Here is a 15581-nt window from a genome sequence, read left to right as displayed (position 1 = left end):
GGGGATTTGAGGGGCTGTAGACCCCTCCCCGCGCCGGAAGCCGGGTTCGGGTGCGGGGGGTCCCCCGCAGCCTCCCCGCCGCGGTGCGCTAGTGCTTTAAAAGGCTGGCAAAGCCGGCGGCGGGCTTCCCAGCGCCTCTTCATGCAAAACTTCCACGGCCCCGGCCCTCCTCCCCCTCCTCTTCCTCCTCCTTCTCCTCCTCCTCCTCCTCCTCGCCGCGGCTGCGGTGCGCGGAGCTCGGCGGGTCCCGCCCGGCTGCGGCTCGCTCGGCTCCCCGGGCCGGGGCTGGGGGCCGCGCCTGCCCCCGCCGCATGCCGCAGGGTCCCCCCGGGGTGCCCGCGCCCCGCCGGGGCCGGAGATCCATCGGGAGGAGACGGGGTCGGCGGCGCCGCCAACTTCGCGCTGCCCGCGGGTAAGTGCGGGGCGGCGCGGGAGGGGCGCGGAGCATCCCCGGGACCTCCGGTCCCCCCCCCCCCCCCCCCCCCCCCCCCCCCAGCCTTCCCGGCGGGGCTTTGGGGCGGCCCCTCTTCCCCAACCCCCCCTCCCGCAACGCTCCAGCAAATTTTCCGCCTTTCCTTATTCTTGTTCCGGGGGGGCTGCGACAGCCGCGGCTGCAGCGGGGAGCCCCCAGCGAGACCCAGCCCGCCGTCTGCCCTCTTCCCCCCCCCCCCCAGGGTGCTCCCTACCTCCCCGCGGCTGCTCCCCGCCTCCCTCCCTCTCCCACTCGTGGCATTATTCGTGGCTGTGGGGCTGCTCCTCGGCGAACCCCCCGTGGGGGGCAAGGGGGCAGGCGCCCTGCTCCAGTCCCCGAGCTTGTCCCCAGAGGTACCCATGGGGTCGGGGGATGGGGGGGGCTGAGCGGGGATGGGAAGGGGTTTCGGGGCAGGAGACACCGGTGGCTGTGGCTGAGCAGCCGGCGGGTGCCTGCCCTCGCCTCGCCGCAGCAGCCGGGGCCCGCAGAGCCCATTGCTGGGGCTTTGCCCAGGTCAGTGGGGAGGGGGCTGCCCCTTTGAGCTTGGAGAGGCTCTGGGGGGTGAGAGCTTTCCGCGGAGCTGCAGGGACCCCGCGGGGGCAGCCCCGGTCCCGCTGTGCGCGGACGCGAGCTCCCGGGTTTGTTTCCCTCCCGTAGCCGCTCTCCTGCTCCGCGATGCTCCTCGGGAGCGCGGATCCGTGCGGCTTCGGGAGCTGCTGGGGAAGTTGAGCAGTGGGAAAAAAAACGGAGAACTCTCCCACCGCCTGCAGGGGCACAGCCCCGCAGCCCTTCCTCCTCCTCCTCTTCCTCCTCCCGCTGTGATGAGTTTGCCGTGCTCTGCCAGCCGGGCTGTTTTGCTCTGTGTTGGAGGGGAAAGCCCCGCTGCCCTCAGCGGCGGCTGCGACAGAGGCTGCGGAGTGAGTCACTGCCACCGCTGCTGCGGGTGACCTGTGGCTGGGGGCTTGGCCGGGGGGGGATGGCTCGGGTGACCCGAGGAGCTCACCGGTAGGGCTTTGGGAAGGGAGCGAACGGAGCCGATCTGTTGAATGCAGCGAGGAGCAAGGAAAGATGCCAAGAAAACTGCCAAAAGCGAAAAAAAAAGCTGATTTCCTTTGCTCCCTGTAAGCAGGGATTTATCTGCTGGGGTGAGACAATCCCCCCTGAGCTGGGAGCTGCGGTCGGATGGGCTGTGTGGAGATCCTGGCTGCATTTGGCCACCTTGGTCATCCCCAGGGCCCTGGGGATGCAGTGCAGGGCTGTGGGTGTGTGTGTGGGGTCTGTCTTTGCCAAGGATTCCAGCTCCCCACAGGCAGCGGTGTGCTCCAGCTGCCCTGGGCTGAAGGGGGGGGGGGGGGCACAGGCAAGCTCGTTTTGGGGAGGGCAGCAGGCACTGGGCTGGGGGTGCTGAGCTGCACCCAGGGGTGTCAGGGCAGCGGAGGGTGAAGCTTCAATGGGATTTTACAGCAGGAGCCAAAGCTTGGATGCAGCCGTGGCCCAGTCCCGCATTCCAGGGGCCAGCATCACCCTGCGGAGGAGCTTGCTGGCTCCCCAAAAAAGAGCATCACGTGCTTCAACTTTGGCATCAGGCAGGAGGAGGATGGATTTGTCAGCTCAGCCACCCCCTTCCAGCTCTTCCCAGAAAGGCAACGGCTTGGAGATGTGGCAGATCCTAATTATAACATATGCAAACCTGCTCCTGCCGCCCTCCCTGGCTTTCGCACCCACTGCGGGCACTGTCTCTTCCTCTTGGGCTTCGTGTTTAGTGGAGGGGTTTCCTCTGTGGACTGCTCCGGTTTCCCGCTGCACAAAGCCAGGCTCAGGAGGGGGGGTCTCTGCCCCCATTGGGCACTTCCAGGGCTGGTTATGGGCAGGGGCTCGTTCTGGCGCAGGTGTGATGGGGGCAGAAGCGCTGTGCTGTGCTGCGGGCACCGCTGGGGACTGGCAGTGAGGCTGCGCTCTCGCTCCGAGCCAGCATCGCCCCAGTTTGCAGAAGGTGATCACAAATTAACAGTGGGGTTCTGCTGCACGTGGCAGGAGTGGGGATGAGTCCCGGCTCCTTCCCTCCCTCCGGCTGCTCCCACCTGGAGCTCTGTGCCTTGGCTGCTGGCAGAGAGCCTGCACTGCCTCCCGCAAGGTGAGCCACTGCCATCGCTGCTTGCTCCGTGGCCGGATCCTGCTTGCCTTCTCCACACCGCTCCATCTGATCCTTCAAAGTGAGGGATTAGCTCGGCCTGCTTGGCAGCAGGGAGGGAGGGGAAAGGAGGGAGCTTGCTTGCAGTTAAGGATATTTTATATATGTATATATATATCTTGCATGATAAATATTCCCTGGCTCTGATGGGGGAGCTTCTTCTTTGGTTTTCAGCATCCTTTGGGGGATGCTCAGGGGCAGAGAGGAGGCTGGTGACACCCGGCTTCCCCGCTGTGGGGCTGTTGATCCAGCTGCTGGCAGGACCTGCTTGCAGAGAGGTCGAGTCAGCACCCTGGTGTTGGGCTTGGGCTTATGCAAGCATTGAGATACCGGTTTCAGCATCGACTGAGGGGCTCCTGGGGCTGGGAGGCTGTGTCTTGGAGCATGTTTGGTGGGTTTTGGTGGTAAAAGCTGGGGTCTCTGCTCACCGCTGCCTGCTGAGCCATGGCCTTGCTTTTCCTCCAAGCGAACGCTGGGGTACTTGACCTGAATACTGAAGGTTTTGCCTGTAGAGAGAACTTAACCTGGCGTCCCCTCTCTCCGTGTCAAAAATCTGCTGTATTTCATGGCGCGTTTGCAATGAAAAAACAACCCAGGAGCCAAAACAAACTTCCCTGGAATAGCTTCGAGGGGGGGAAGAGCAAGTGTGCGCTAATTGGGATATTGTGCTGGTGCCGGCTGGCCCCGCTGGCAGGAGGAATTGCAGGTGGGGAAAGAAACGGCCTTGATTTTCAAAGAGCTGCCGCCGAGTCTGTGGCAACGTGGCACGATCCAGGCACAGCATCCCCAGGGCCGGTGCTGGGCTGGGAGGTCTCTGTGGTGGTGAGCTGATGGGTGGTCGGCTCCTCGGCAGCCAGGGATGGGGATGTGCTGGTGAGTGCTGGGTGCAGGCTCTTGGCTGCTTATTCCTGCATCTTCTGGATCCCGTCCCCGGCTCAGCCTTTGCCTGGTTTAACAAACCCAGTGCAACCGGGTGGGCTCAACGCAAAACCAGTGAGCGCCCTGGCTCTGCGCTGGGAGCCAACGGGTCCTGTGCAGCCGAAGGAGCCCGATCCTGCTGCAGGCAGAGCTTTGTGGTCCATGGGAGCAGGGTCTGCGTGGAGACGGGGGAGCGATGCTTGGGCCACCGTGTGATAAGCCCTGGCTGGGATGCGGATAACTCACCTCCGGCTTTGCCCGCTGCCGGCGGGCGGTGATAAAGCCGCGGTGATAAAGCCGATGATTAGCGCTTAGCCAGCGCTTGGGTTGATGGCACATGAGACGTGAACTCGCCTGCCTGCAGCGGCACCGGCTCCACGGAGCTAATGGCAGTAAAATGACTTGGTTTTGACTGGGAGTGGGGAGAAATGGGCCGTTTCCTTCCTTATTTATTTCTCTCTCCCCTCCGAAGGAGCTTTTTCATTGCTGCGAAATCTCTTCTGTGTGTGGAAGGGTGTCAGCCAAGAGACCCCTGTGCTGTGCAGCCACGGTGGGGCAGGTCTCCTCTGCCCCCAGGACTGGGTGGTGGGGATGGGTCGGTGTGACTTGGGGGTCTCTGTGGGCTGTTTGTTCCCAGGGCTGTGGCAGCACCAGGCTGGAGATGCTCCAGCTGCATCTCCTGGAGATGCACCCGCCCTGGGGAGTGATCTGGGCACTTGCCTTGGCTCCAGAGCTCTGGGGCCGTGTGTTCGGGGGCTGCATCCCAGTGCCTGTGAGCACTGTGGGACATGGTGAGCCCAGGCTGTGCCTCGCTGCAGCCCTGTGGGCACCAGCGCAGAGCTCACAGGGATGCATGGAAGGAGGATGGGAAGGAACTGCGGAGGTGAAGCCCGGGATGGCCGGTGCTTGCCTCTGGGCACTGGAGATGGTTTTGCAGCAGGAGCTCAGTGCAGCGCAGGGCTGGGGTTTGACCAGTGTTTGATTTCTCTTGCCCAGCTGAGCCTTTGCCCTCACCCGATTCAGGGGCCTTCATGGATGGTGATGCCGGTGCTGGCCCGTGGCTTGTTGGCATGGCCACCACTAGAGGGGAACAGGATGAAACCGAGCAGGACTGGTCCTGTGCTGGGGACCCCCAGGGCAGAGGCACAGTCCAGGAGCACTGCCTGTGGCCCTCCTGGCTCTGCAGCAGCCCCATTAGATCAGTTGGGCTCAGGCAACATCCCATGGCCAGGATCTGGAGATCTGCTCCATTTGATTAACTCTTGCACCGCTTTCAGCGTGCGGATCCAGCTGTGGGATGGCTGGGAAGAGGGTGATGGAAAGGCTCGTTCCTCACTGATGACATGCATGTGGGAAGTGGGAGGAAGCAGCATTGCTCCTTCCTTTGGTGCTGTGATAAGTGAGCGTTTATCCCACTCCATTATTACCACCTTGGAGTGTGTGCCTGCACCTGACTTGTTGCAGTGGTTCTCCCCCGAGGCTGCAGAGATGGGGCAGGAGGGTGCCTCTGGCCCCTCGCTGCCTGTAGCATGTTCCCTGCTGTTCCCTGCTCCATGATCACCTGCTGTAGGCAGGTGTCTCCTTCCAGATGTTCATCTCCTTCCAGATGTGCAGGACCAGCCTCAGGACCCACGGGGTGCATCTCCAGCACAGGTGGGACCAAGATTTGGGCTGTGGCTGTGAGGATGCTCGTGGGTGGAGGGAGGAAGGGAAGGGGATGCTCACCTCCTGCCCCTTCCTCATGGGCCTCAGGCTATTTGCAGCACAGGCTTGTCGGGGAATTCAGGCTGCATCTCCCCTAATGATTCAGTGAGGGATTCAAACCAGCTCCTCCTCCCCTCCCCATTATTTGCGCTTTCTTCTTGCTTGCCGTGATATTTTTACCTTCGGTTCGTTCAGATTATATGATCAAAGGAGGCACAAAGGGGAGAGAACACAGACAGGAAGGCTTAAAAGAAGAAAGGGAGAGGCTCTGGGGGCACCGCCAGCTCTGCCGTGGGCTCAGAGGACTTTCCTAGGAGCAGGTCCACGTGGTGACCATCGCACCCTCCCCGCTGGGCAGAGATGTCGCAGCTCCAGGGGTGATGGTGTGGGAAATGACCTGATTTCAGCTGGTGCGAGGCTGCAGCCCTTGAGCATCCCGGGGTCTCCCCATCATCTGCCTGCTCGCCACAGGCAGAGCCTGACCCGCTTCCAGTCTATGGCAGGAGCTGCTTTTCCCCGCTGGTGATCACGGGGTGGCTCTTGCAAAGGAGGGGGGCCATGCAGGGGGTTGGTCGTTGGTCCCCATCCATGTGTGCGTGGGGCTCTCGCAGCGGTGGGGCAGGCTGGGGAGGGCGGTTATGGTGTTGCAGCACTCCCGAGCTCCTGCCTTTTGAAGCAGAGCTCGGCACTGGGTAATTCTGGCTGCTAAAAGCCCTGGCTGTCAGAAACGCTTTGGAGATGGGCCTTCAAGTGGCTCCAGCGGGCAGGGATGTGCATAATTTATGGAGGTGAGTTGAGGCAAGGGCCCTCCTTGCCTTGCAGAGCTGGGAACCTCCTCCATGGTGTAAAGGGGCTTGGCAAGGCCGGCTATTGCGGGCAGCACCCATGGGGATGGATAAGAACCTGACCCAGCAGGCACAGGCTTGGATACTGGGCTCTGCACTTGAGCTGAGATTCATTTAAGCTGTTTCTTTGGTCTTGCTGTTGCAGCCCATCCTGCCTGGGGAATGCATTTGCCTGCTTGGCTCTCCTCTGCTTTTTGGTGCCTTGCATTAATCATGCACTGCCCTCGCAGCATCAATCAGTATCTGCTTGGAGACAGCAGGGATGAGCTGCACAGGAGAGTCTTTCCCAGAGGGGAAACTGAGTCAGGGGCTGTGCTGGTTGGGCAGGGGCAGCTCTGTGACATGGGGAGATGGATAAAGGGCTGTACTGCAGTGATCTGGGGCTCAGACTGTGGCAGCATCCTGTGCCCACTGGAGTGGCTCAGTGGTGAAAGCAGAAGAGACAAAGTGAGGGCACAGGGGGCTGCAGGAGGATGGTGAGAGGTAAAACCTCCCTCAGCTACAAGCAGAAGGCTCCTGCAATGGTGTGGGGCCGGGATACAGGTGTTGGTGTGTGGGTCAGGATGCAGCCTGTGTCCATGGGCACAGCCTGTGGGCATCTCAGTGCTGCCAGTGCTTTCACCACTGGTTTTCCCCCCTGTTTCCCAAGGGACCATTCACTCCCTCCTTCCTCCCTTATGGGCACCCAGCTCAGGGTCTGAGGGCCTTTACAGCCTGATGCTGTAAGATGTTGGTAATGGATCTTGCAAAGAAGCAGCTGCTGGTTCAGGAATCAGTGGTCTGGAGGAAGAGCGGTGGGATCTGCAGTGCTTTGGGTAGTGATTCACATCCGTGATGCTGAGCTTCGGCAGTGCCTGCCTGGGTCAGCTCTTGCTTAAGCCACGGATGAGCTCTGAGCCCACTTGGGCTGTGGGGACTCACGGCAGGCAATTGATAACTGCGTTAGGAAACAGCCCCAGGTCCTTCAGCAGGGGAAGGTGATGCAGGGAGGAGGCTTGGGGGGATCTTCAGGCACAGACTGCTTCGCTGGGGCAGGAGGTTGTGTCTGGCTGGGCCATTGGTGGGACAAGGGAGGGGATGCTCAGGGGAGGAGGAGCTGTTTAAACACCAGGTTTCTCCCCACATCAGCTCAGGGTCTAAATCAAGCTCAGCTTTAAGTCTGCTGCTTGGCTCCCGTGCTCAGCTGTGCCCTAGGCCAGGAGAGGTGCTGTGGGACTAGGGCTGTGGGTGCATGTGGTGCCCCTCTGAGCACTGTCTCGGGGCCTGTCCCACCCTGACAGCTCCCTGAACGGGGGACAGGGTGGGATGGGATCCCAGGGCCTCCCTCCAGCCCCAAGCAGGGGGTGCAGAGCGATCTGGGAGCTCCTCACCAGCCCCTCTGCGCAGATGCAGCTGAGCTGAGCCAGAGCTGCTGCTGTGAATCAAAAATCAAATGAATCCCAAACCTCTTCCTTGCAGTGACCCCCGGTGCTAATTCCTTCTGGGCTCCCTGATGGAAGCTCAGGAGAGCTGATGCTTTACTCATGCTCCTGCTTAATTTTCTCTTTCCCTCCTGTTCCCCCGTCCCCCTCCCCAAGGGCTCCGGAGGAAGGACCCGAAGCATTGCTCGGGCTTGTGTCTCCATCACGGCATCTTGTCCCGGCGTAGCCATGCAGAACCCGGCACCCTCCTGCAGCCCGGCCGCCCGCTGCTCCTGGGGGTCCAGCACCGCGGGTGGAAGGCGCTGATGGGGCTGTGAGCAGAGCACACTGGGAGCCATGCCCGGAGCCGTGCTACCCGCCCGCGCCAGCCGCGCTCCCTGACTGCTGCCGGTCTCGGCTCCAGCTCTGCCCCAGCGTTGGCGATGAGCCGGGGTTCCTTTTGCATGGAGCGTTTCTCCTTCTGCCTCCTCCTGAGTGCCTGGAGCTGGGGGTGGGCGCCCGGGGGTGCCGCCAAGCCCAAGGGCCAGGGCTACCCGCACATGAACTCCATCCGCATCGACGGGGACATCACGCTCGGGGGGCTCTTCCCCGTGCATGGCCGGGGTGTGGAGGGCAAAGCCTGCGGGGAGCTGAAGAAGGAGAAGGGCATCCATCGCCTGGAGGCCATGCTCTTCGCCCTGGACCGCATCAACAACGACCCCGACCTGCTCCCCAACATCACGCTGGGCGCCCGCATCCTGGACACGTGCTCGAGGGACACGCACGCCCTGGAGCAGTCGCTGACCTTCGTGCAAGCCCTCATTGAGAAGGACAGCACCGAGGTGCGCTGCGTCAACGGCGGCCCCCCCATCATCACCAAACCCGAGCGGGTGGTCGGCGTCATCGGTGCCTCGGGCAGCTCTGTTTCCATCATGGTGGCCAACATCCTGCGGCTCTTCAAGGTAGGGCTTGGCGTGGGTATCGAGAACCACTGGGTGCAAGCACCGCGGGTGTTGTTGCTGTGTTCCTCTTCCTCCACGGCTGGGGGCAGGATGTCTTTAAAACTCTTCTCCTGCCTCCCCCAGGTCCCTGGGGATCCCCTCCTCCATCCCCCTCCAGTGATGACACTGTTAGCAGGAGGATTTTGAGCTCTTCTCCCCCAGCTTCGTGGTGTGGGGGGGATGACGATGCTCCTGCTGTCAGTGGGGCTGTGGGAGAGAGGTTGCATTGCAGGAGGTGGGATAACTTGGGCTGGAAGGGACCGTGGGGTGGTGGTGGTGGTGGGGGCTCAGCCTGCTGGGGGCAGACTGGGTTGCTCAGGGCTCGGTTGTGGTGGATCTTGTAAAGCTCCGAGGCTGGAGAGAGCTCAGCTCCCTGGGAACCCCTGTCCCTGCCTGTTACTTGATGGGATTTGGCCGGTCTGTGTCCCCTGGGGGTACGTTGGCTGTGGGACACCCTTTGCCATCGTATGAGACACACCGGACACCTCCCTGCCTGTGCTGTCACCTATAGACCGATGCTCTCGACTTGCCTACCTGGAGCAGCTGATGGAGCATTTCAGTATAGACCCCCCTGACACTGCATAGGGGGTGGCTCCATAAGGGGCTGTGGGTTTGACACCCAAAATGTAAGGTTTTAGCTGGGGAGCCGCAGGGTTGCTGCATTCCCTGCTGGGATGGAGGGGTTGAGGATGGCTGTGACTGCTCTCTGCTCCAGCCCAGGGGACATCAGCCAGGCTGGGGACACTTGTCATGGGGTGTGCAGTGGGGAATGGACACGGGGCTGTGGAGGGATGATGCTCTCCCTCGTGTTCTCTGTGCCAGCCGCAGGAAGGCCGAGGAGTTTATAATTGCTTCCTCCCTCGCTGTGCATTCATTTATCTGCAGCAAGGTCCCTGGGCTAGAGAATGTTTGAACAAGAGCAGGTCCCAGCGCCCCGAACCCCTCCGTTGTGCAGGATTGGTGCCGTTTTCCCTCTCCTCTCCCTCTGGTGAGCACTGGGTGCCCTCTTGGGAGGGCTGGAAGCTGTTAGTGAAGATGGAGAAACCAGATCGCTGATGGAGTTTAATTTTTTTCCTGGGTCCCCTTCTTTAAACCGTGTGAATGTTCCAGGCCATGAGTGAGAGGCTGTTCAATAATTAAAATAATATAAATTAGAGGGAGCGGGAGGAACTTAAAAGCTATTTGCTGAGACAAAAAAGATTGAATGCTTGCTGTGGAGAGGAGGAGGGAGGCAGGCAGGCAGCGGGAAAGGAGGCAGGAGAGTGACAGCTGGAGGAAGGGGGGTACCTGCCCCCTTCCTAGGTTATTGCTGATTGGGTTTTTTCTCCTCCTCCACCTCTAATGTTGCTCTTTGAGCAAAGCCACTGTGACCTGTGCGGGAAGGAAGGATGCTGCTGAGCTCGGGTACATCCGTGTCCCAGCCTTGCAGCCCGGCACTGGTGCTGCTGGTGGCCCATTGAGGGCATGTCTATAGCCCTGGGTGTCCCCAGTAACTTTAATATCCAGCCCAGTGAGATGGACGGGCAGGTAGAGGATGGAGGCATCAAATCCCCAGGGAAGGGAGGATGCAGGATGAGTTCAACCCATCCTGGACAGCACTGAATCCCTGTGTGTGGCGAGGGGTGCATGCACTCCCCGGTGGTCCCCATCACAGGGACACCATTCCCATGGGATGTGGAGTCTTGCTTCACCTCGCTGTGCACAGCAGCTTCCTGCAGGAGCTCCAGGACTCATCCCCCCCCTGCCACAACCTGGGAGCTGCTGCTGCTCTTTGTTATTCAAATAGTGGGTTTATGGCAGGGACATGCTTCAAATGAGAATAAGGCAACTTCCATTTCACGCTGCTGCTGACCTTTAAGCACGGGTGACTCCGCTACGAGGTTCAGCAAAGCGTTTGCCTTGCAGGCGCCGCTGCGCAGGCAGTTGCCTTTGCCCATTCCCTAAGGAATGATGCTCCCCGGAGCTCTGGCTCCTGCTGTGGCCTCGCAGCTCGAGGTGAGCGTTGCTCACTGCTCGTGTCCCCCTCAGCATCCTCGGCCCTCCGAGGGGATGCTGGTGTGAAGTGCTGGGAGCCGAAAGAGAGATCTGCACCAGATGCTGGGAAAGCACCAAGGCTGCTTGCCCTGAATGTCCCCTACAGCAGAGGGAAGCACAGGAACATTCCAAATGCCCTCTAGGTCCTTTAAGGCTTACGCTGCTGACGGGCTGTATCCCATCCACTGAGCTGCACAGGCACAAAATCAATTGGAAAGTCCAACAAGGCGAGAAGCAGCTTCCCCCTGGCCTGGTGAGCGCTCACACCTCTGCGCCCATCGGATCATCCCTCCCTTTGCTCCTTCGCCCCGCTCCAGCAACCACAGGTGGGTCGCAGCAGGTCTGCATCCCACCCTGCAAGTGTTGCAGAGCCCTTGCACCTTAACCCGGGAGCTTGGAGCAGCCCCTTCTCTACCTCCAACCATGTGCGTGGTGGCAGCGGCTGCTGTGCCCCAGGATGGTGCTGTCCATGGGACCCTCGCCCATCCCATGCTCCCTTCCCTGTTCCCTTCACAGCCCACGGTGCTCCCAGTGAGCCTTCGCTCCTCCTGCCTGGGGTTTGCCGCGCCTGTGCTACATGAATAAATAACGTGTCCTTCATTAGATGCCACTGCCTAATTAAAGCTGTACATCAGTGGAACAACTTGCAGATGCGGCATCCTCTGTCCAAGCTGGTTTCGTCACTCCTCATAGCTCTGCCTGCAGAAAAACCTTCCCCCAAATCCCTGGTCTTGGCTCTTCGCGATAGCATCTCTCTGGCGTCACTGAGAGAGCTTTCTGGCACGCTCCGGCTCCTTCCCACCCATTCCTCTTTAGCTCTCCAGTCCCAGCTCTCCTCACTTTCCCCTGAGCCGCCACAGTGATGATGGTGTAAAAGGAACCGAGTCCAACCCCTGCAAATGGGATCCCCAGAAGGCTGTTTTAGGGTCTGGGGTGCATTTTTCCACCCCATCCAGAAAGGGCTGTGACCTGGCAAAGCCCAAGCCGGCGTGAGGAGCATTGACATGAGCTCAACATGTGCCAGACGCTTTGAGGCATTTGTTTCCTGTCATGGCAGCGAGTGCAGCAGCTTTTTTTTTAGTGCAGGGGTGTTCTACAGCATGAGTAATTCACCTAACACAAGGCGATGCCCATTGCGTGTGCAAGGGGAGCTGGGGGTGCTCAGCGCCTGGGGGCACGGGAGGTTTTGGGACCAGGTTGCCATGGCCAGGGGGAATGTGCAGAGCTGGGTCAGGCTTGTGTCTGCCCCATGCCATCAGGGCTGCCTGGAGGCTTTGGCGGGGATGGTGGGGCAGGAGGGGTGCTGCATTTGGCACCATGCTTTGCACTTGGTAGGTAAATAACCTTCATGAAGCCAGCAAGGTGGAGATCAGCTGGGACGCTGATTAATCACCACTCCTGCCACTTCATTTTCTTGTTCTTTATTTGGCTTATGAAACAAATTGCAGCTGCCCCGGCCCCACAGCATCAGTCCGTGGGCATGGCACGGCTCAGTGAGGAGGAGCGGGAGGCTGAAGGCAGGGGGATAGCAAGCCTGGTGATGCCAAAGGGCAGCATCCGCGGCTCTGTGCACCCTGCGCTTTGCTCTCAGTTGGGATGAGCTGGTTTTGCTCGGGTGCAAGCACCCTCTGGCAGCAGCAGGGTTTTGCCTCCCCGGCGTGGGGAGCTGGGACCTGTAAGAGAGTTTTCTTTCCTGTAGCTGGTTTTACATCTGCTGCTGGCACCCCCGGATGAGCCGTCTCCTGTCGCTGTGAGCCGGCGCCAGGGCTGGCCGGGAGCTGCTCCCGCAGCTGCTTCCCAGTGCTTTATTTCTTGACAAGAGCCAGCTTTACGGAAGGGATGGAGCAGCCTGAGCCTGGCCAGTGGCAGCCCCGGTGCTGAGCTCGCCTCATTTACAGGCTTCGATGAACGGGTCAGGGCAAGGGGAGCCTCCTGCTCCCTGTGTCACCCCGGAGCGCTGCCTTGCAATGCCATCGGAGCTGTTAGCGGAGCTGTTATCGGCTCTGCAGCGCGTGGTGATCTCGGAATGATTCCAATGGGAGTTGGAGCAGCTCCCATTTTCAGCTGGGGAAACTGAGGCGCAGATAGGTGGTGAGCAGCTCAGGCTCTGTGCGTTGTGGGATCTTTATTGCTCTCTGAGATGCCAAAGGCTGGATCCTGCCGTGGCGCTGGATGGGGCAGTGGGATAGGGGCTGCAGCTCTCTCTGCTCCTATGACAAGACCCGGCCATCTCTGCTCAGCCCTCTTGCTCCTCCAAGCCCCTGCGGTGCTTTACGCTCTCCCTAATTAAAAGCTGCCGTCCAAATGGCTCGATGATGGAAATTCTAATTAAATCAATTCCATCTTGTCGGTGAACCAGAGGTTTGCATAAGATATGCATGAAAATTAATAATTATGGTTAGGGAATTAGCTGCTCCTGACCTTGTTTCTGGCATGGGGCGGGGGGGGGGGCTGCTGCAGGAGCCCCTTCTCATGAGGATGCTCCAGACCGGTGTGCGTGGCTCTGGCTGTGCTTTTTGGCTCCTTCCCTCCTGGCTGCTCAGGCTGATGTTCACGTTGATGGTTTAAGCCTCAGGGCGGGGGGGGGGCTGTGCTGAAATCACTGCCTTTACCTAATTCCCCCCCGTCTATCTGCCGCTGGTAAATGCTGTGTCAGCTCGTAAGTGGTGTTAATGGAATGGGTATGAAATCCAGGGGCTTTTGCAGTGCGTTTGCAGTTGATCACACCAGTCTATTGACCCAGGGGCTGGGGGCAGCAGGGTGACAACCCCAACCCCAGCTCCTGCCTGCTTTCTTACCCTGAGGGCCATTTATTCAGGTTGGGAGTGCTTCTGGATGATGCTGACTCTGTTTCTTGGTTCAAAATGGGAGGAAGGAGTTTGTACCCCCTGCACTGGGGCTCCTCCCCACTCTTGATGGGACAAGGGAGCCTTGGGATGCAGGGGAGCTGGTCCCACTGGTTTCCCCAGCACCACTGCTGTATTTACCCCAGGCCAGGTACCAGCAGTGCCCAAATATGCAGCTGAGATGCTTCCAGATCCCTCTCCCCACTGCATCCTTCTTTCTAAGAACCTTGAATTCCCTGCCTGTGTTTTGCTTTTATGGACCTGAAAGGACTTTTGTCTTTTATCTGAGAAAATAGCTGGTGCCACAAGTTAGGCTATTGTAGACCAGGAGATCAAAAAGACAGAGGGAGGAAAAAGGCAGAAGGAGTCTATGAAATGGTCATTTGGGAACCGGTACTTTATTTTCAGTTCCATCCAAGGCAGAGGAGTGAGAGAGAACTGTTCTTTCCGTTCACCTGTTAAAATACAGCTTCTAGTTTGTAGCCTGTAGATCAACAGGTATTTTCTAGGCTTTGTTTTCCAACAGGGCTTTGAGCAGGATGGGCAGCCAGGGGTCAAACACAGCCATGCCCCAGCTGAGCTGGGATGGGATGGGATGGGTGCCAGCCTCCATCACAGAGCTGCTGAGCAGGGAGGGATCTGTTTAAACTAAACCTCTGTGCAGAGAAAACACATCCTTGGGAAAGGATCCTCTGGAAAGGCAGGATTGCACCCCTGGTCTCACATCTCCTTTCATACAGGCACCGCTGTTTTCCATGCCTGTTTGTCCTTGTTGCATGGACACGTTGCGCCTCCATCCCAAGCCCCCGTGTCCATCCTTTGGCCGGCCCTGGTGAAGGCAGGGAGGAGGCGAGAGCAGGATCAACGATTGCCCAGAGAGCACCTCACCTGCTGAGCTGAATTCTAATCAAGGCTCATGAGCCAGCTCCGGCCGCAGATACCCCAGGAGCAGATCACAGCCCCTCGGAAAGGAACACAAAGCAGGCAGTCACAGAGAGTAATCCCATTTGTGCTTTGATAAAGATTCCTTCCTTCCCCTCTCCTTCTCCATCTCTCCCTTTTTCCCCATTGTACATTTTGCAGGGAGGTAGCAGGGTGGCTGCTCCTTTCCAGGGGCCTCTTAGCATTCAGGTGGAGTCGTGGGTTTATAACACGGGTATTGCATTAATAGAGAGAGAAGATGGCAGTGGAAGAGGGGAAAATAACAGAGAAATAAAGGAGAAGCTGTAAGGTGCAGCCTGGAAGCAGGAGTGGAGGAGGATGGAGCGTGCTGTGGGAGGGCTGGGACACCCGGGAGGGTCTGTGGGGTCTGTGTAAGTCTCCCCATCCTTGGGATGCTGCTACCCAGCAGGGCTCCCAGCAAAGTGACTTGGTCTTGTAACACCAAATAGGATTCCCACAGACCCCAAACCCTTCCCTGTCCCCTTCAAGCCCACCCGGGTGTCTCTGCTGCTGGGAATGGGCTAACTGCTTAATGGGGAATGGTGATGAGTGAGGCCAAAAGCAGCCTGAGTGCAACGCAGGTGCCTGCTGAACCCGTGGGATTACTGGGATCCATTGCAGTCCCCTGTGGCTCCAGCAGTGTTTGTGCTCCTGCAGGCTGTGATTACTGAATTATTCCCAAACTGGATTAGAGGGAGCAGGGGAGGGGAAAGCCCTCTGGGGGCTGGGGATTGCTGCTTGCTCTCAAGACATGGGGTGGTTTGGGATCGGTGATGCCCTGGGCTGCTCCTCCTCCGTTTGCTTTGCCCTGGCATAAAGCAGCATCTGCAAGAGGGCGAGAGGGCAGTGGGTGGCTGGACCCTTCCCAGGGCTGTGCCAGCTCCAGGTAGGGCTGATGCTGTCTCTGCAGCCCCATTGATTGCCCCAGGGTTCCAGCCCTTCTGATTATATTGATGCTGGATTTAAAAGCTTTTGGGAAGGGCTCTGCTGGCCCTTGCCTGCTCCCAGGACCGGTACCTGCCTGTGCGGGAGGAGAGGATGATGGATGGGGCTGTCTGGGTGTTCGGTACGTCTTTGGTAGGGAGCTTCAGGCTGGTAGGGAGAACCTGGGCTTGATAATTTAATAAGCCTATTCCATCTTTAAGATAAATTAAGATCTGTTATGTGTTTTGGAGATGTGAAGTGCTGTGTAAGTGTTAAGCGTCGTATGATCCTGCGGTACTAAATC

General features: G+C 59.3%; 1 protein-coding gene across 2 annotated transcripts in view; it reads left to right on the top strand.

Annotated features, from left to right (window-relative positions):
• The first annotated feature begins 364 nt into the window (after positions 1–364).
• GRM4 (glutamate metabotropic receptor 4) overlaps positions 365–15581 on the top strand; it is a 45756-nt gene continuing 30539 nt past the window's right edge. Inside the window, exons 1-2 of one of the 2 annotated variants that reach the window (XM_057423559.1) lie at positions 365–412; positions 7708–8492. In XM_057423559.1, the coding sequence (XP_057279542.1) occupies positions 7974–8492 (519 nt within the window). In that variant the 5' untranslated portion in view covers positions 365–412; positions 7708–7973. Of the gene's footprint in view, positions 413–2179; positions 2607–7707; positions 8493–15581 lie in introns of those variants that run through there. The other variant, XM_057423558.1, reaches the window with a different exon arrangement.

Source organism: Pezoporus wallicus, unplaced genomic scaffold, assembly GCF_028554395.1.
Source record: "Pezoporus wallicus isolate ANWC-B61680 ecotype Strahan unplaced genomic scaffold, APGP_CSIRO_Pwel_v1 contig_13071, whole genome shotgun sequence".
NCBI lineage: Eukaryota > Metazoa > Chordata > Aves > Psittaciformes > Psittacidae > Pezoporus > Pezoporus wallicus.
This window is presented reverse-complemented; position numbering and strand designations above follow the sequence as displayed.